The sequence below is a fragment of the Podarcis liolepis genome (assembly GCF_965112155.1).
Source record: "Podarcis liolepis genome assembly, chromosome: 7".
Lineage (NCBI taxonomy): Eukaryota > Metazoa > Chordata > Lepidosauria > Squamata > Lacertidae > Podarcis > Podarcis liolepis.
The window spans coordinates 6,743,763-6,762,789 of record NC_139561.1 but is presented as its reverse complement, the minus strand read 5'-3'; the positions used below and the strand labels follow the sequence as shown (position 1 = coordinate 6,762,789).

The window sequence follows — 19,027 nt, the reverse complement described above, 5'->3', positions numbered from 1 at the left end:
CGCAGCAGCAACAGCAGCAGCAGCAGCTGGAAGGAGCTGTCCATCTTCCGCAGCCGGGGAAGCCTCCCCAATCCAGGAGAGAGAGGGAGAAAGAGGCTGAAGAAAGGTGGCCAGCGTCTCGGCACGCCTGACCGTGCAAGCTGTTAAGCCGGCACTTGGTTGGGGTGCTTTTCGGGGTGAAGCAGAGTGGGGTTGGAGCTGCGGACCTGGGTTGCTGACAGAGACAGGATCTTTGTTTTTATTGATTGCATTTCATAGAATCAATGCTTTTTTTCCTGAAAAAAAAACAGTTTAGGGGTACTCTCCTTTTCCTACTCATACTGAAATACTGCGCCTCAATGAGGCCAAACTTTGATTCACAAAATGTTTAGGGGTATGTGCACCTTTGCGGCCCCCCCCCCCAGAAAAAAGCACTGCATAGAATCATAAAACTGTAGAGTTGGAAGGGACCCCAAAGGTTTTCTAGTCCAACCCCATGCAATGCAGTGTGATAAGAATTTTAACACTAAATGTTCATGCATGTACATAGATCAGCACAGGAAGACCGACCTGAAACCATTTTTGATTCCCAAACTGACCAAATGTTTTCTCTGCAAAGTCAAAGGGAAATGGAAAAGCCTCCCCATTGTCTTTTCCTTCACAAATCCTAATTTAAGGGTATGTTTGTCTGTGTTTGAATAGGGTGAGCCTATGACCTGGCTCAGCAACTAAGTATTTTGTTGTTGTTTAGTCGTTTAGTCATGTCCGACTCTTCGTGACCCCATGGACTAGAGCATGCCAGGTACTCCTGTCTTTCACTGCCTTCCGCAGTTTGGTCAGACTCATGCTGGTAGCTTTGAGAAAATTGTACCACCATCTCGTCCTCTGTTGTCCCTTCTCCTTGTGCCCTCCATCTTTCCCAGCATCAGGGTCTTTTCCAGGGAGTCTTCTCTTCTCCTGAGGTGGCCAAAGTATTGGAGCCTCAGCTTCAGGATCTGTCCTTCCAGTGAGCACACAGGGCTGATTTCCTTCAGAATGGAGAGGTTTGATTTTCTTGCAGTCCATGGGACTCTCAAGAGTCTCCTTCAACACCATAATTCAAAAGCATCAATTCTTCGGCGATCAGCCTTCTTTATGGTCCAGCTCTCACTTCCATACATCACTACTGGGAAAACCATAGCTTTAACTATATGGACCTTTGTTGGCAAGGTGATGTCTCTGCTTTTTAAGATGCTGTCTAGGTTTGTCATTGCTTTTCTCCCAAGAAGCAGGCATCTTTTAATTCCGTGGCTGCTGTCACCATCTGCAGTGATCATGGAGCCCAAGAAAGTAAAATCTCTCACTGCCTCCATTTCTTCCCCTTCTATTTGCCAGGAGGTGATGGGACCAGTGGCCATGATCTTCGTTTTTTTGATGTTGAGCTTCAGACCATATTTTACACTCTCCTCTTTCACCCCCATTAAAAGGTTCTTTAATTCCTCCTCACTTTCTGCCATCAAGGTTGTGTCATCTGCATCTCTGAGGTTGTCCTCTGCTTAAATACCACCATGGAAGAGAATCCACATCCTCTAAAGCAGCCTTTCTGAACCTGTGGGTCCCCAGATGTTGTTGAACTACAACTCCCATCACCCCTAGCTAGCAAGGCCAGAGCTCAGGGATGATAGGAGTTGTAGTCCAACAACATCTGGGGAGAGTCTAAAGGGAGTCCATTCCACTGCTGAACAGCTCTTACTGTCAAAGTTCTTCCTGATGTTTATATTTATATCCCCCCTTTTTTTCTCCCAGAACTCAAGATGGTGTGTATGGTCCTCCCTTCTTCCTCCTTTAATCCCCACAACAACCATGTGAAGTGGGTTAGGGTGAGAGGCAGTGCCTGACCCCCAAAGTCACACAATGATCTTCATGGTCAGCTGGGGAGATTTGATCTCTGGGTTCCCAGATCCTAGTCCAATGCTCTAACCACCATGCCACACCGCCTACAGTTGAGCAGTGGGATTTTGGGTCCCACTGCAAAGAGGGGAGCCTGAGCTACATCTCCATGAATTGTGATTTAGTGCAACCCTGTAAATTGTTGATTCTGGATTAGAACTCAAAACAGAAGGCAGTTGCTGAGCCAAATGAGATATTTGGTCTTTCTGGATAGCTCAAAGAGAGCACATTCACTGAGCAAGAACTACGTATTCACATAACTTGTTTTCTCACTCTTTCACACTCGATGCCCTCTTTACTTCAGTACGCAAAATTCTCGCTACAGAAATCAGCAGGTGTGTTATCGTTTCACAATGGGTCACGGGTAGGTTTTTCTCTAAATACAAATTTACTCGCGAGTCAGTAGAACTTACTTCCAAGCTGACATGCATACGATTTCACTTCTAGTAAAACTGCATCTAAGAATTAGAGATAAACAATTTGTCTACATAGTTCAGCTGAATGCCAGAATGCACTTGCTACTGGACATGTATATATATGAAAAGGCTCCTATTTCATATTTGCATTTCCAACAGTCTGGGTTGTACTTACTGCTGCAAGTGAACTCAAAACATCCAGGGCTGAGAGACAGGGAAACCTCTGGCCCTCTGTATGTTGCTGGACCCCTCAGTCCTCATCTCTGACCATCGGTTATGCAGGCTGGAGCTTATGAGAGTCTGAGTATCATGTAGTGTGTGTATAATTTCGATTGCAAACATACAAAAAATAACATACTAACCTATTATTATTATTATTATTATTATCATCATCATCATCATCATCATCATCATCATCATCATCATTCCACCCTATACCTGGGGGTCTCAGGGTGGTTCATAGATGTTGGATATTAATGTTTAGCATATTTACAACGCGATCTAAGTTGCAGGTGCCACGTAACACCTGTAATAATGCAATCCTTTAGTGTGGCCATTACCAGGCAGTTACCTTCACTGCAATCTTTTCAGCACCTGCTAAAAACATTTTTGTTTAGACAAGCCTGCCTGGGTATTTAGAAGGTTGATGCGAGTTTAAATCTGTTTTTAGTCGGCATGTAGTGCCTTAAAAGAAAACATTATGAAAATGGTATACAGGTGGTACATGACCCCAGTCAAACTTGCAAAGATATATCATCTGTCTGACAATAAATGTTGGAAATGTAAGGAGGCTGAAGGAACTTTTTTTCACCTCTGGTGGACGTGCCCGAGGGTGAAGGCTTTTTGGGAAATGATTTATAACGAGTTGAAAAGGGTGTTTAAGTACACCTTTCAGAAGAAACCAGAGGCCTTTCTCCTGGGCATTGTGGGCCAGAGAGTGTCAAAAAAAGATAGAACTTTCTTTTTATATGCAACTACAGCAGCAAGAATCCTTATAGCCAAACATTGGAAGGCACAGGAGCTACCCACGCTGGAAGAATGGCATTCGCAGCTGATGGACTACATGGAATTAGCCGAAATGACCGGCAGAATCCGAGATCTGGGAGAAGAGACAGTGGAAGAGGACTGGAAAAAATTTAAGGACTATTTACAAAAACATTATAAGTTATATGAATGTTGAGAATTTGCTAAGCTTATTGGGAAAAACATGCTTCAGCATTGAGATTGGTAAAGGAGGGAAACTAAGTTATGAACTTAAAAAGTATAAATCATTGACTATATATTTAAATGAAAACACAAAAACACACAAAATAAGATTTCAAATTGCTGTTTAATTTTATTGAAAAGAAAGCAGGGGATGGAAGACTTGGGGAAGTCCAGTTGATTATGAACATTAATTTGGAAAGGTGAATTTTCTTTTATAATCTTTTCTTCTTTCTGTAAAACCGCTTTTGTTGTGTTATTGAAGATGTATCTTACCTTGGAAAAAAGCAATAAAAAAATTATTTAAAAAAAAAATAAATAAATCTGTTTTTAGTCTATTGCTATTTTAACTGTTCAAAAGTCTTAAATTATTGCTGCCAATTCTTCTTATGGATGATTTTTTAATCTTTTTTTCTTCTAATCGATGATGTTTTATCTTTTCTGTAGACTGCTTTGAGGGTGTACAAATTTTACGACATAAAAAGATATGCAAATTTGTTGCCTGTTCTGTCCTCTTTTTTGGTGATGGCATTTTTATTACAGTCATATGGGACCCCTGACCATTAGGTCCAGTCGTGGCTGACTCTGGGGTTGTGGCGCTCATCTCACTTTATTGGCCGAGGGAGCCAGCATACAGCTTCCGGGTCATGTGGCCAGCATGATTAAGCCACTTCTGGCAAACCAGAGCAGCGCACGGAAATGCCGTCGACCTTCCTGCCAGAGCGGTACCTATTTATCTACTTGCACTTTGACATGCTTTCAAACTGCTAGGTTGGCAGGAGCAGGGACCGAGCAACGGGAGCTCACCCTGTTGCGGGGATTCGAACCGCCAACCTTCTGATTGTCAAGTCCTAGGCTCTGTTGTTTAACCCACAGCACCACTCGCGTCCCTATTACAGTCATACCTCAGGTTAAAGACGCTTCGGGTTAAATCTTTCCAGGTTGCATTCCGCAGCGACCCGGAAGTACTGGAAAGGGTTACTTCCGGGTTTCTCCACTCATGCATGCGCAGATGCTCAAAATGACGTCACGCGCATGCGCAGAAGTGGTAAATCGCAACCCGCGCACGCTCAGACGCAGGTTGCGTTCTGCTCAGTTGCGAACGGGCTCTGGAACTGATCCCGTTAGCAACCAGAGGTACCACCGTATTACCATTGAATGACAAATAAATAATAATAAATAAATAAATAAATAAAGCCTTGGCAGGCATCAACACCACAAGGGATATTTTTCCGCTCTGCATCTCTCTGAACTGTCCCCCTCCCTCGCCATCTGCAACCCTGACTGCTGGCTCATCTCTTTCATCCCCCCCCCTCCATCCTGCCTGTCATTAAAGTTGCTGTCAGCTCATTGATGGCACACGAGCTGCCTGTGTGCAGCTGGAGGTTCACAAACATCTCCCGTTCCAGGCACAGCTCTGTCCCAGACAACAAAGGGCAAAGTGTGAGTGCAGAAGATGGCCTGATGTTTGCGAGGCCTTCTGAGCAGCTGGGAGCAGGGTCGAGACATCCACGGGTCTCCCCCCCACTCGGGGGGGGGGGCAAGGCCCACATAGAAGAAAAGTGACCGCTTGGAGCATCCTCTTTGGCAGAGAGGCTCAGCACGCGTCAGGCCTCAAGTTGGATGGGGCAGGGAGCTCACCAGTCTGTCCGGACCAGACAATAGTTTCACAGTCATCCCCACTGCATGTACAGGCCCTTTGGCCAGAGAGACCTGCAAGTAGCAAAAACATTGGTGTGGTATATATGTAACAGAGGAGGGGGGCTTTGATGAGTATGTGGGAAGGGGAAGGCCTACTATGATCTTCCTACCCAGCAGATGAGAGGAGAGATGCTCATCCTGTAAACAGGAGTAATAATAATAATAATAATAATAATAATAATAATAATTTATTATTTATACCCCACCCATCTGGCTGGATTTTCCCAGCCACTTTGGGCAGCTTCCAACAAAGTATTAAAATACAGTAGTCTGTTAAACATTAAAAGTTTCCCTAAACAGGGCTGCCTTCAGATGTCTTCTAAAAGTCTGGTAGTTGTTTTTCTCTTTGACATCTGGTGGGAGGGCGTTCCACAGGGCGGGTGCCACTACCGAGAAGGCCCTCTGCCTGGTTCTCTGTAACTTTGCTTCTCGCAGTGAGGGAACTGCCAGAAGGCCCTCGGCGCTGGACCTCAGTGTCTGGGCAGAACGATGGGGGTGGAGACGCTCCTTCAGGTATACTGGACCGAGGCCATTTAGGGCTTTAAAGGTCAGCACCAACACTTTGAATTGTGCTCAGAAACGTACTGGGAACCAGGTAGAAGGCCTTCTTGGTGGTGGCGCCCTCCCTGTAGAACACCCGCCCATCAGATGTCAAGGAAATAAACAACTATCTGACTTTTGGAAGACATCTGAAGGTAGCCCTGTATAGAGAAGTTTTTAATGTTTGATGTTTGATTGTTTTTTAAATATTTTGTTGGGAGCTGCCCAGAGTGGTTGGGGAAACCCAGCCAGATGGGCCAGGTATATTATTATTATTATTATTATTATTATTATTATTATTATTATTACATCCTGGTTAGTATCTGAAGAAGTGTGCATGCACACGAAAGCTCATACCAAGAACTAACTTAGTTGGTCTTTAAGGTGCTACTGGAAGAAATTTTTTTTTTATTTTGACTATGGCAGACCAACACGGCTACCTATCTACTAATGTCTCCATGAATTTGCTTAATGCTCTTCTAAAGCAATATTGGTTGGTGGACATCACTGCCTCCTGTGGAGCAGGTTCCACAGTTGAATTACTGTACATGCTGCATGGGTGACTTTCCTACATTTGTCCTGAATAGAGTTGGGTCCCTTCCAACTCTATGATTTCGTGAAGACTGAAAAGTCGCAAATGCTGCAATCTTTTTTCCTAGGGTAGTTGCAGAGGACACCACCGGGAGCACCACAACAATGACTTAGAACAGAAGGTGAGGGCAGGGGATGGATGGACAAATTATGTCCTAGCACAGGGCACCACTGAAATTTGAAAGCCCCAAGTCCTCCACTGGGAGTCGCTGCCCCCACTCAATATTTTGGTTGCCCTTTTCTGAACCTTTCCCAGCTCAACAATACCCTCTTTGAGGTGTGGTGGCCAGAACGGTACACAATATTCCCAAATTCAGTTGCACCATCAAAGAATGAAGAAAGTGGCCGCCTTCTTGCTTTGAAAGTCCCGAGAACCTTCTGACCCAACTATTGGAGAGGCAAAGAGGGTCCTTAAGGAGCCACACTTTGACGCTCCTGGCGTCAGAACAAGCTGACTTTCTGAAGGACAAGAGGCTGCTAAGAGGCCTCTGTGCCTGTGGACAAATCTCCAGAGAGGGTCTCTTGACTGACAAGTGACGCCAAGGGCCACTTAGCTGTACTTTATTTCTTTTGAAAGAACTTGGTGAGAACAGGTAGAGGACACACAGCAAATCACCTTCGGCGCTTTGGTGCCAGGAACCCTATATAAACGGAGCCCTCCTCTCTCGTGCCTGGAAACAACCAGGATCAGTGGGGACAGCTGAAAGCTAGCCAGAAGACTTGAGATGGAGAATAACAGCAAAAGTAGCAAGGATGTCCTGATGATAGAGGCACCCCCGGTGAGTCGTTCTCCACTTGGGACTGAGTTCCTGCTCCTGCAGGTATGGTGTGGAGTCCAGCCTGGGCAGGGAGGGCTGAGCTGGAGAGAGAGGGATGTCCAGGGATGGCCCATAGCATTTGGAACTGGGGCAAGGGGGTCCTCTGGGATGTTCTCCTCCCTGCTCTCCACTCCAAGGGACTTGTGCTGGAGAACTTCCCACTGGACTCTGCCCTATAGATTCTGCTCTGCCGGGGGTTGGACTGAAAGGCCCTTGGTGTCCTTTCCAACTCGACAGTTATATGATTCAATGGGCCTGTCTCCCACTCTGCTGCCATTTATGGTGCCCAAAATCTGTCCTGCGAGACGGCAGACCTAACACTAAAACCACCCACACATTGGATTATGAATGGATGGGTGGATGGATGAATAGGAGTTGTGGGGTTGCATCAAATGGCTTTGTCCTTCTGTGCTTCCCTCTAACTATACAGTGTATACATTTTGGTGCCTATTTCCTCAGTGCCTCAGCACTTACTAAGGTGGTAAACCCGTGTCTGCGTGCCCCACTTTCATGTTAGATCATTTTTATTAATTTTCCAATAAAAGTCATCCAATTAACATATCAAATCATAATCCAATAAAATTAAAAAAAACTATGGGAAGCTGTAAAATTAATAATTAAAATTTGGAAGATAATTTGACCTTTTTTTATTGCGTGCCCCACTTTAAGCTGCATGGTGCAGGGTGTCCCATGAAGGAACCTTTATACAGGAATTCCTGCACATGGAAAGCTAGCCTGCAAGGGTCAAAGTCTATCCTTTTCTCTAACAGGCTGGGCTTTTTATGCACAGGGATTTTTGCTGTATGGAGGAATACTCCATCATAGGAGCCCTACCTGTAATCTGAAGTGGTGCAGTCCAGAGGCGGTGCAGAGTTAAACTATGGAACTCACTCCCACAGGAAGCAGTGATGGCCACCAACTTGGATGGCTTTGGAAGAGGATGAGACAAGAAGGAACATTTTATCATATGTGGTGGGAATGTAAGAAAGTAAAGAACTTCTGGGAAATGATATATAATGAGTTGAAAAAGATGTTGAAATTTACATTTTTTTAAAAACCAGAAGCATTTTTACTTGGTATTATAGGTCAGGACATTAATAGGCATGATGTTAAATTGCTTCTATATGCAACAACAGTGGCAAGAGTGTTGTTAGCCCAGAAATGGAAGCAAGAAGAAATTCCGACGAAAGAAGAATGGCAGATAAAATTAATGGACTATGCAGAATTGGAGAAAATGACAGAAAGGATTCGAAACCTGCGGGAACAGAGATTTGCAGAAGATCGGAAGAAGTATACGAACTATTTGCAATTGTAATCAACAAATTATGCTAGTAGGACTACAAGAAGTTCTGTAAAGAGAAAAATATGAAACGTTACAAAGTAGAAAAAGAAAAGAGATATCAGTTATGAGATTTAAATGTAATAGGGAAAGTAAGAAATGTATATTAAGAGATTAGACTGGAAATTTTTCAGACAGGATTGATGGAAGTAAAAAAAAAATTGTATAAGATGTAAAAGTATGTTTAATTACTGTTGAAAATGATAGGTTAAAACACACACACACACACACACACACACACACACACACACACACACACATATATAGAAGAGGATGAGACAAATTCATGGAAGAGGAAAAGGCTACTTGCCCTGATGGCTAGGCTCTGCCTCCACAGTCAGAGGCAGCAATCTTCTGAATACCAGTTGCTGGAAACCATAGGAGGAGAGAGTGCCGGTCTTCTACAAGAATCCTGCTTGCTGCTTTCCCACGCGCATCTGGTTGGCCACTGTGAGAAGAGTTTGCTGGACTAGATGGGCCATTGGCCTGATCCAGTTGGCTCTTTTTATGTGCTTACGTTTACTCCTTCCATGAGACCTTGTATGTGCCTCTGTCCAATCATTCTGTCTGGGTCAAAATGGTCCACAACGTTCTCATGAGCATCTTTTTCTGGTTCTGCAGGGTTACACGGCCTCCCCCCGGCTCCCCGGACTACCTTGCAAGAAGCTCCTGATCGTGGTGGTGGTGGTGGTGGTGATCGTTTTGGTTGTCCTGGCTTTTGGGCTGATGGGGCTGCGTATCACGGAGAAGCACACAGAGACAGTAAGTACAGCATGATGAATCACAGAATTGTAGAGTTGGATGGGACCTCGCGGGTCATCTAGTCCCAACCCCCTGCAATGCAGGAATCACAGCTAAAGCATCCGTGACAATGGCCACCCAACTTCTGCTGAAAAACCTCAAGTGAATGAGGTCTGTGAGTCACCTCAAGAAGTGCCACAGCTAGTACGGTGGTACCTCAGGATGCGAACGGGTTCTGTTCCGGAACCCCATTCACATCCTGAATAGAAGGTAAGACACGACGGTCGTGTTTTGCTGCTTCTGCGCATGCGCGTGACATCATTTTGAGAGTCTGTGCATGCGTGAGCAGCGAAACCCGGAAGTAACATGCTCTGTTACTTCCGGGTTGCACCGGAGCGCAACCTGAAAGTGCTCAACCTGAAGCACATTCAACCCAAGGTATGACTGTAATTCCTCAAATGCCTGTTGGGGCTAAAGGTGGGTCCTTCACCTGCGAAGACTGAAGACAACTGGCCTAAACACCTGTGAACTGAACAAGGGGGAAGACTCTGCTAAACAGCGGGTTAACCTTTAGCGCTCCAGATCTTGCTGGACTCCCACTTCCACCACCCTTGGCTACTTGTTCCCAGACCTGCTGGGTGAGGAGTCCCACCATACCCGGAGGGTCAAAGGTTCCCACTCCTCTGTCTTCTTCCCAAAATGATGGTAGTTGTTTGTTTTCATAGTACTGGCGACTCTCAAGGCCTGTACACACTTCCACCAGTGTGGTGTAGTGGTTAAGAGCAGTAGACCTGTAATCTGGTGAACCGGGTTCGCGTCTCCGCTCCTCCACATGCAGCTGCTGGGTGACCTTGGGCTAGTCACACTTCTCTGAAGTCTCTCAGCCCCACTCACCTCACAGAGTGTTTGTTGTGGGGGAGGAAGGGAAAGGAGAATGTTAGCCGCTTTGAGACTCCTTCGGGTTGTGATAAAGTGGGATATCAAATCCAAACTCTTCTTCTCTTCTTCCACTTGCCTGGAAAGCTTGGGTCTGAGTGGTTTTCCACTTGACCCACACTTTCTAGGCAGTCCTCCCCTTGCTCCACTCCTTTCCCAGGGAAAACCCACACTTTAGCTCTAAACTGGAGCAAACATCAATCCAGGAAAAGCCTGAATTCCTGTTTGCTCCAACTGAGTGCTAAGAAGCAGTTCTAGGGACAGCGCATAAAGTCAAAACCAGGTGGGATTGCCCATGTCTTTTTTCCTGGACTCGCATCCCCTTTCCACCATTTATATTTATATTTATATTTATATTTATATTTATATTTATATTTATATTTATATTTATATTTATATTTATATTTATATTTATATTATTTATATTTATATTTGCAAAGCATGTAAAGCTGAATGCACCCAAGTTAAATGCTCCAGTTCATACATCTCGTTCCCTTTGCTCTTCATCACTCAACATGGTCTCCTTTTCAACGTCTAGGTCCTACAAATGACCATCCAAGGCCTGGATGGGGAGGGCTCCCCACAGCATCTTTCCATGAGCAGGAAGGAGAGACTGGCCACCTTCCATGTCAGCAGGGTCAACTCTTCGGCCACCGTGGTGTATGACTACAGCAACGTAAGATTTGCTGAAAGTGGTTCCTAGTTCCCAAAGGAGTCGTGCAGCTTTGCCCAAGGCCTGCTGGTCCACCTAGCAGGTCCCTTTTAGAAATAATAACATCTATCCTGACAAGGGAGCAAGTCAGTGGCGAGTCCTGGTGGGGCTGGCTGGATCTGTTGGTTTCCTTAAGCACAAAGGACAACAAATATTGTGTCACCTTAAAAGCTAACTAGATGGGACGCGGGTGGCGCCGTGAGTTAAACCTAGGACTTGCCAATCAGAAGGTCGGTGGTTCGAATTCCCACGACGGGGTGAGCTCCTGTTGCTCGGTCCCTGCTCCTGCCAATGTAGCAGTTCGAAAGCACATCAAGTGCAAGTAGATAAATAGGTACCACTCCGGCAGGAAGGTAAACGGCATTTCCGTACGCTGCTCTGGTTCGCCAGAAGCGGCTTAGTCATGCTGGCCATATGACCCAGAAGCTGTACACCGGCTTCCTCAGCCAATAAAGCGAGATGAGCACCGCAACCCCGGAGTCGGTCACGACTGGACCTAATGGTCAGGGCTCCCTTTACCCCTTTAACTTTTAAAAGCTAGCTCGAGACTATGAAAGTTTATGTCCCAAACTTCCCCCTGCTTATCTGCGGGGATTTTCATCCTTGAAAAGTCCAAATCAGAAAGAAAAACCGTGCGTTTAAAGTGGGAAAGGACTGGTACCGGGACAACATTGGAATGGGCTACACATTTTCTTCTGGTTTGGACGTGGGGCTTATCCCCGCTTCCTCTTGTGTCGCTGCTTCCCCCGTGGAAAGCCACTCTTCAGTGCAAATGGCAATTTAGGTTTTCTCTGGATACAGTGGTGCCTCGCAAGACGAAATGAATCCGTTCCGCGAGTGTCTTCGTCTAGCGGTTTTTTCGTCTTGTGAAGCAACCCTATTAGCGGCTTAGCGGATTAGCGCTATTAGCGGTTTAGCGGCTATTAAAGGCTTAGCGGCTTAGCTGCTAAAAGGCTATTAGCGGCTTAGCGGCTTAGAAAAAGGGGGGAAAGGGGAAAAAACCCAGCAGGAACTCGCAAGACATTGTCGTCTTGCGAAGCAAGCCCATAGGGAAATTCGTCCTGCGAAGCAACTCAAAAACGGAAAACCCTTTTGTCTAGCGGGTTTTCCGTCTTGCGAGGCATTCGTCTTGCGGGGTACCACTGTAGCCATTTCTTCTGATCGATCACAGGTTTTCCTTTGGAAAGGAGAGGGCAAGGGGCAAGCCTCTGTGATGCATGCGTAGAAGGTGCAAATCACGCAGAAAACTGCTCAGACTCATGCTGTCTAGGCATGGCACAAGGGGAAGTGTAGCTGAGCCCAGTACAGTGGTACCTCGGGTTACATACGCTTCAGGTTACATACACTTCAGGTTACACACTCCGCTAACCCAGAAATAGTGCTTCAGGTTAAGAACTTTGCTTCAGGATAAGAACAGAAATCGGGCTCCGGTGGCGCAGCGGCAGCAGGAGGCCCCATTAGCTAAAGTGGTGCTTCAAGTTAAGAACAGTTTCAGGTTAAGAACGGACCTCCGGAACGAATTAAGTACTTAACCACTGTAGTGGAAAGGTGGATTAGGAGCAGAAGAGAATTGAGAGCAGGGCAGGGCAGGTTAATCCCAAGAGAAAAGCCCTCCCTCTCCCTTCAAAAAGTCTGAAGCATCGTATCAAAGCCACACATGCTTCTTATTGACATGATAGATGCTTATAAAATTTTGCCTGGCATGGAAAAAGCGGACGGGGAAAAGTTTCCCCTCCCTCTCTCCTAACACTAGAACTCCTGGGCATCGACTGAAGCTCAGCCTTGGAAGCGTCAGGACAGAAAAAAGAAAGCACTGCTTCACGCAGCACATAGTTAAACTGCGGAACTCACTGCCACAAGAGGCAATGAGGGCCACCAACTTAGATGGGCTTTTAAAAGAGGATTAGACAAATACATGGAGGAGAGGTGGCTACTAGTCTTGGTGACTATGCACTGCATCCTTCTGAATAGCGGCTGCCTGGAGGTGCGAGTGTTCTTGTGCTCAGATCCTGCCTCTGGGTTTCCCATTAGGGACATCTGGTCGGCCGCCATGAGAACAGAGTGCTGGACTAGATGGGTCATTGGCCTGATCCAGCAGCCTCTTCTGATGTTTTTATATGTTCTTATTTATTTGGTAAGGGGACGCGGGTGGCACTGTGGGTTAAACTACAGAGCCTAGGGCTTGTCGATCAGAAGGTCGGAGGTTCGAATCCCCGCGACGGGGTGAGCTCTCGTTGCTCAGTCCCTGCTCCTGCCAACCTAGCAGTTCGAAAGCATGTCAAAGTGCAAGTAGATAAATAGGTACCGCTCCAGCGGGAAGGTAAACGACGTTTCCGTGTGCTGCTCTGGTTCGCCAGAAGCGGCTTAGTCATGCTGGCCACATGACCCGGAAGCTGTCTGCAGACAAACGCCGGCTCCCTTGGCCAATAAAGCGAGATGAGCGCCACAACCCCAGAGTCAGTCACAACTGGACCTAATGGTCAGGGGTCCCTTTACCTTTACCTATTTATTTGGTGGGTGGAGGAAGAATAAAAGGTGTTGTCAAAAGGGCTCATTCTGCTCTGAAAACCAAAACCCTTGGCATTTGAGTCAACCATAGTCTTAGCTTACCTGGTGTGTGTGAACAGAAGATGCAACAGAGGAAGGCACAGGGAGAGAAGCTTGGAGGGGGGCATGGGGTCTGGGATATGAGGTAGAGCCCTGAGAAGGTGGGGTTGCCCTTGCACATATACCTTGTTGAGATCCAAAATATGTACAGTATAAAGGTAAAGGGACCCCTGACCATTAGGTCCAGTTGTGGCTGACTCTGGGGTTGCGGCGCTCATCTCGCTGTATAGGCCGAGGGAGCCGGCGTACAGCTTCCGGGTCATGTGGCCAGCATGGCTGAGCCGCTTCTGGCGAACCAGAGCAGCGCATGGAAACGCCGTTTACCTTCCCGCCAGAGCGGTACCTATTTATCTACTTGCACTTTGACGTGCTTTCAAACTCCTAGGTTGGCAGGAGCAGGGACCGAGCAACGGGAGCTCACCCTGTCACAGGGATTCGAACTGCCGACCTTCTGATCGGCAAGTCCTAGGCTCTGTGGTTTAACCCACAGCGCCACCCGCATCCCTATGTACAGTATACCCACAATAAAATACCTCCTGCAATACAGGAACCACAGCTAAATTGACAGCCTTTGCCTTTGAACAGCTCCTGATTGGCTACAGATCTTGGCCGGGACAGTCCTGCTACATCACCAGAATGAAGAAGGAAAACATCCAGAGCCTGGATGCTGCTGTCAAGGTGTTCCAGAACATCCAGGTTAGAATAATTGCCCTAACTCTACATTCAGAGTTTCCAAGGCATGGAAAAAGCAAATCATGTGGGAAGATTGCTTCTGGACTGTACCACTTCACACAGTGCAGCTGGCTGAATGTCCCACCATCCTCCAAAACAACCACAAACCCAGTGCTGGGACACATAACACCCCAGTCTGCAGTAATCCAAGGACATTGTGATTTGCTGTTTGGGCTGTTTGGGATAGCAGTTGTCTTTTGAGAGTGGCTAGACGGGGATCCCTGTCCTTAAGGCTGGCTGCCACTGGTTTGCAGGCAGGACATGAAGGCAGAAATATAACAGACCAGAGCTTTCTCATGTCCCATTTCTCCATTTGGGAAAACTGCTCTTTAGTGCTCAATCAGAGCAAATGGCAATTCCGTTTTTCCATAGGTTGCCATTTGTTCTGATCTATCGCAGGTTTTCCCTCAGAAAGGAGTGGGGCAAGGGGAAAACCACTTGGACCCGTGCTTTCTAGGCACACAGGACAAGCGGATGTGTGAACAAGTCCCAAGAGCTGAAGGGAATCCATCCACACCCACCTGTTGATTGTCGGAACATCTTTAAAGCCGCTTAGAAAACTATGCAGAACCTTTCCCAGACAGATTTGGAGGGACTGTGTGAAGCGGTCAGGCTGTGTCAAAGTTTGCAGGGCAATTTTATATTTCAGAGAAACATACAGTTATAGAATTGGATGGGGTTCCCCAGGGTCGTACCATTAACAAAGAGATCTGTTTTTGCAGCCCAGACCTCCAGCGTCATTCCTCAAAGAGAATGAGGAGGGGACAGAAGGGCTCCCGGCGCCGTTGGCTGACCGTTCTATCCTGGGTACCACCATCAACATCCTCTGTAGCAGCGTCCCCATCTACTGGGCTTAGAGGAGGAGAGATGGGTGAGAGAAGTGAAGACCAAAGACCCAACAGAACGTGCACACCAGCAACGAAAGCCAGACTTCCTGCAACAGGGATGCTATGCAAGAGATCCCTGAAATGGCCCTGTGGGAACCCTCAGCCTTTATGTAGAGATCATAGAATCGCAGAATTGGAAGGGACCCAAAGTCTCATGTAGTTCAACTCCCTGAAATGCAGGAATCACAACAGATAGATAGATAGATAGATAGATAGATAGATAGATAGATAGATAGAACTGCAAACAACACCCCTTTGCTAATCTCTTGGCCTCAGGGGATAAAGTCCATTCTTGGTCAATTGCCACGACTTCATCAGAATAGAAAGCCACATGCAGCAAATACATGGATTGAAGCATGGCTAGACTAAGCCGTTTCATGGGAAGGGGAGCCATTCATCAAAGGCAGAGCCCATGCAGAAAGTCCCATGTTCGAGCCCTGTTATCTCCAAGGTGAAAGGCTCATGCCTGAAATCTTGGAGTTGAGGAATCAGATGGTGGAGAACATGCTGAGCTAGCTGGACCCATCTGGGCTCAGGCTACAGATAGAAGCTGGAGTGCATGTTGTCCTGTCTGCACACACTTCTGGCATGGTATTTCATAATTATTTTATTTCACAAAATTTGTACTCAACTTGATCGTAAAAAAAAGCAACAACCTCAAAGCAGTTTACAAAAAAAGATAAAACCAAAAAATTACCAATTAGACACATTACCAACAATAATTTAAGACCTACAAAAGTAGGGTTGCCATACATCCGGACTTTCGCAGACGTACATGGAATACCACAGTCAGAAGCAGTGTCCGGGTAGAAATTGGGCAAAAAAAAAAAAAGTCTGCGAAAATCCGGACGTATGGCAACCATATCAGCAGTGTCATTTTTGCCTATTTTCCTTAAAAATTGCTGGAAAACGTCTTTTTGGGCAAGAACTTTGGGCAAAAAACCCCAAACCAAAACAAACCATCTCAACAACATTGCCGGGGGGGGGGGGGAACTCAACAACTTTTGTGTCCAGCTTTTCACTTTTTGAAATATGGCAACCCCACGAAAAGTTAAAATAACAACAGGCTAAAAAGCAGATTAAAACTCATATCAACCTTCTAAATATCTGAGCTAGGCTGGCCTAAAACTTAAATATTTTTAGCAGGTGCTGAAAAGAGAACAGTGAATGTGTGCGCCTGGTATCAATAGGCAGGGAGTTCCAAAGTGCGTACTAAAAGTCAGAATTCATACAAATGTGGCACCTGTAGCAGTGCCAGCTCTGCCAATCAAAGTGGTCCAGCAGTCAAGGCAATCTTGCAGGTGATAACTCTCTCCATGCCAGCTTAGTATGTGCAGGATGCTAGTCCAACATGTACACAGAGAGAGATTGCTTTCAGATGGGGATGAGACGGGACATCCAGACATTTAATCCACTAGCTGCAATTTGAGGGAAGGCACTTAGCCCAGCCATGTTATCATCATGTATCCTGGCCCTAAGCAGATGGGAATTCAAGACAAGGCAAGGAAACAGATTTTATGTACTAAACTTTTTTTTTTTTGAAAAATCTATTGTTATAAGAATAATTCTGCTTGAACATCTCTAGCTGCTGATATCAACCATGCACATCTTTTTATTGTATGCTTTGTACTGGTCGTCTGCTGGTTATGTTCCCTTTTTCTTAACGCTGCTTGTCAAATCTATAATCATCAATAAAGTGCAGGAAGGCAAAATTTGAGCTGTTGGGGTGTGTGTGTCTTAATAATGCCAGAAAAGGTCTGGCCTTGAGTTTGCTGGAAGATCCAGTACATATAAAAATAAGTATTTCTTTATACAGCATATAGTTGAACTATGGCAGGGGGAAGTGATAGCCATTAATTTGACTGGACAAATTCATGGAGGAAAGGGCTATTGGTGGCTACTAGTGTTGTAGACAAAAAATCTGCCCCTTTCCCCTTATGGGGTATCCAAGAGCCCATACAGAGTCCTTATGTAGGTTCCCTATTGGTAGGAGAAAATAACAGAGGCCAACCAGAGAATATTGAGAAGCAAAGCAGCTAGTAAGCCTCTTCTTTATTGATCTGTTGCAACAGGGTGCTCCCCTCACCACACGCAGGAGGGAGGAGGAACCCAGAACAATGGCGTGCAAGGCCTTATATAGACATTTTAAATTCCCTGCTCTGGAGCTCAAGACCACCCCTCCATACATCATACCTACATCACAGAAAAGGTGGTCTACAACAGAAATCTGGATGACTTGTTTATCTTGTCTGACAGGTTACCTGTTTAATGGTCACTTGATTGGATTGCCTGGGGGAGCCTGGCCAGTCTTTTGTAATGATAAATATTTAATTCCTGGGCCAGGTCACAGGCTCACACCCTATTCATATCTTAAATGTGCCCTTAAGACAGGATTTGCGAAGGAAAAAGGCAATGGGGATGTTTCCCACTTTGACATTGCAGAGAAATAATTGAGGTCAATTTGTTAAGAACCTTTTTTCTGTGGGGTTTTCAGACATGTGGTTTATACTTTTATGTACGTGTTTGCTTGGTACATTTATGAACATTTATTACATATCTAAGACCTTAAAATTCTTATCACACTATGACAGGGGGCAGTGACAGCCACCAATTTGACTGGACAAATTCATGGAGTAAAGGACTATTGGTGGCTACTAGCCACCCAAGTTTGTGGCTATCGCTGCTTCCTGTGGAAGAATCGCTTGCTAACATGGACAGACTGTGGCCCACAGTCAATAGATTGGCTTCTCCTCTCCACGATTTAGGAAACTGCTCAGATAAGAGGGAACAGTCAAGACAGCTATTTCCAGGTTCCACCTACAATTCTGGCCTAAAACAGAACAGCTGCCGTTTGGAAGATCGCGTGAACACATACTAAATGGTTTAGCAGTGCATCTCTGCTGCTGTCATAACAGCAGAGCTCTGCCAATACACAGGGGAGGTTCACTTAGCGCTGCGGACAAAGGAGAAAGGTAGGGCAAAGGCATTATTGATGACACGGAATGCTTATCCTTGCTTCAGCTCACCCACAGTTAACCTCATACAAAGTGCTGATGGAATAGAGGAATATCCCACTGTTATAGGAATTCTAAGGTCTTATATATATGTCAGGGAACTGCCATCGGCTCAGGGGCGAGAGGGGAAAAGCCGGATGGATTACAGAGAGCCCCCAAAGATCGTGGGAAGCAGCTCCTCCTCAGCGGAGGAGAGTAGCCATGCCTCCAGTGGAGAGGAGCTTCAGGGCTCGGGGGAGGCGAGGCGGTGCCAGGACACCTTGCCTGAGCAAAGTGGGGAGGAGAGAGGTCCTCCGTTACCCACGCCTTCATTGCGCAGTAGGCTTCTGCGCAGAGAGGGGAAGCGCAGACTGGGCGTCAAGAAACTACTCTGCTGGGGAAGGTTTAAGGACCGCCCACTCTCAGATTCTGCCAGTGAATGAGCAAGACACGGAATAGTGGCGCTCTGCATGGTGAAGGGTTTTTGGCACCAATAACGAGGCTTTACAGCCGACCAGGGAGGCATTTGCCTGATTGCTCTCGAGTAACCCCCTGATATCCTTACAATATATATAAATAAATGTTCATAAATGTACAAGGCAGCACACATGCATAAGTATAGTGTCTGAAACAGTACAGGAGAGCAATCCTGAAGCCATTTTGTCTCTCCCAAACTGACCTCAAATATTTCTCTCCAAAGAGGAAGGAAATGGGGAAAGCTTTCCAATTGTCTTTGGACTGTAGGGGCTTACACCTCTCTTTAAATACAGTCTGGCAAGTATCTGTTAAGCTGAGGACACTATCAATATGCGTAAGAGCATGGGTAGGCAACCTAAGGCCACATGTGGGCCACATGTGGCTCAATCGCCTTCTCAATCCGGCCCGCGGACAGTCCGGGAATCA

General features: G+C 46.1%; 1 protein-coding gene and 2 long non-coding RNA genes across 4 annotated transcripts in view; 2 read left to right on the top strand and 1 right to left on the bottom strand.

Annotated features, from left to right (window-relative positions):
* LOC310711985 overlaps window positions 1-19,027 on the top strand; it is a 129,478-nt gene that overhangs the window by 76,928 nt on the left and 33,523 nt on the right. The gene's annotated exons all lie outside the window — the stretch shown is intronic.
* Window positions 6,622-16,843, top strand: LOC310711946 (surfactant protein C-like). Of its 2 annotated transcripts, none has more exons than XM_083514464.1 (5): window positions 6,622-7,138; window positions 9,138-9,278; window positions 10,732-10,869; window positions 14,098-14,208; window positions 14,967-16,843. In XM_083514464.1, exons 1-5 carry the CDS (start codon window positions 7,085-7,087, stop codon window positions 15,099-15,101), a joined length of 579 nt encoding a protein of 192 aa, XP_083370590.1. In that variant the 5' UTR covers window positions 6,622-7,084; the 3' UTR covers window positions 15,102-16,843. The 2 variants fall into 2 exon arrangements, with proteins under 2 accessions (XP_083370590.1, XP_083370589.1); XM_083514463.1 differs by having other exon boundaries at window positions 6,801-7,180.
* On the bottom strand, window positions 10,895-13,652 carry LOC310711988. Its single transcript, XR_014528698.1, has 3 exons — window positions 12,434-13,652; window positions 12,046-12,198; window positions 10,895-11,696 (listed from the first exon to the last, which is right to left on the bottom strand). It is a non-coding gene; the product is annotated as an uncharacterized lncRNA (long non-coding RNA).

Bases quoted from the DNA above. Each gene is read 5' to 3' on its own strand.
- LOC310711946 (XM_083514463.1), top strand. From the start codon at position 7,085: ATGGAGAATAACAGCAAAAGTAGCAAGGATGTCCTGATGATAGAGGCA. The intron at 7,181-9,137 runs GTATGGTGTGGA...CTGGTTCTGCAG, and splicing joins CTGAGTTCCTGCTCCTGCAG to GGTTACACGGCCTCCCCCCG. The intron at 10,870-14,097 runs GTAAGATTTGCT...GCCTTTGAACAG, and splicing joins TGGTGTATGACTACAGCAAC to CTCCTGATTGGCTACAGATC.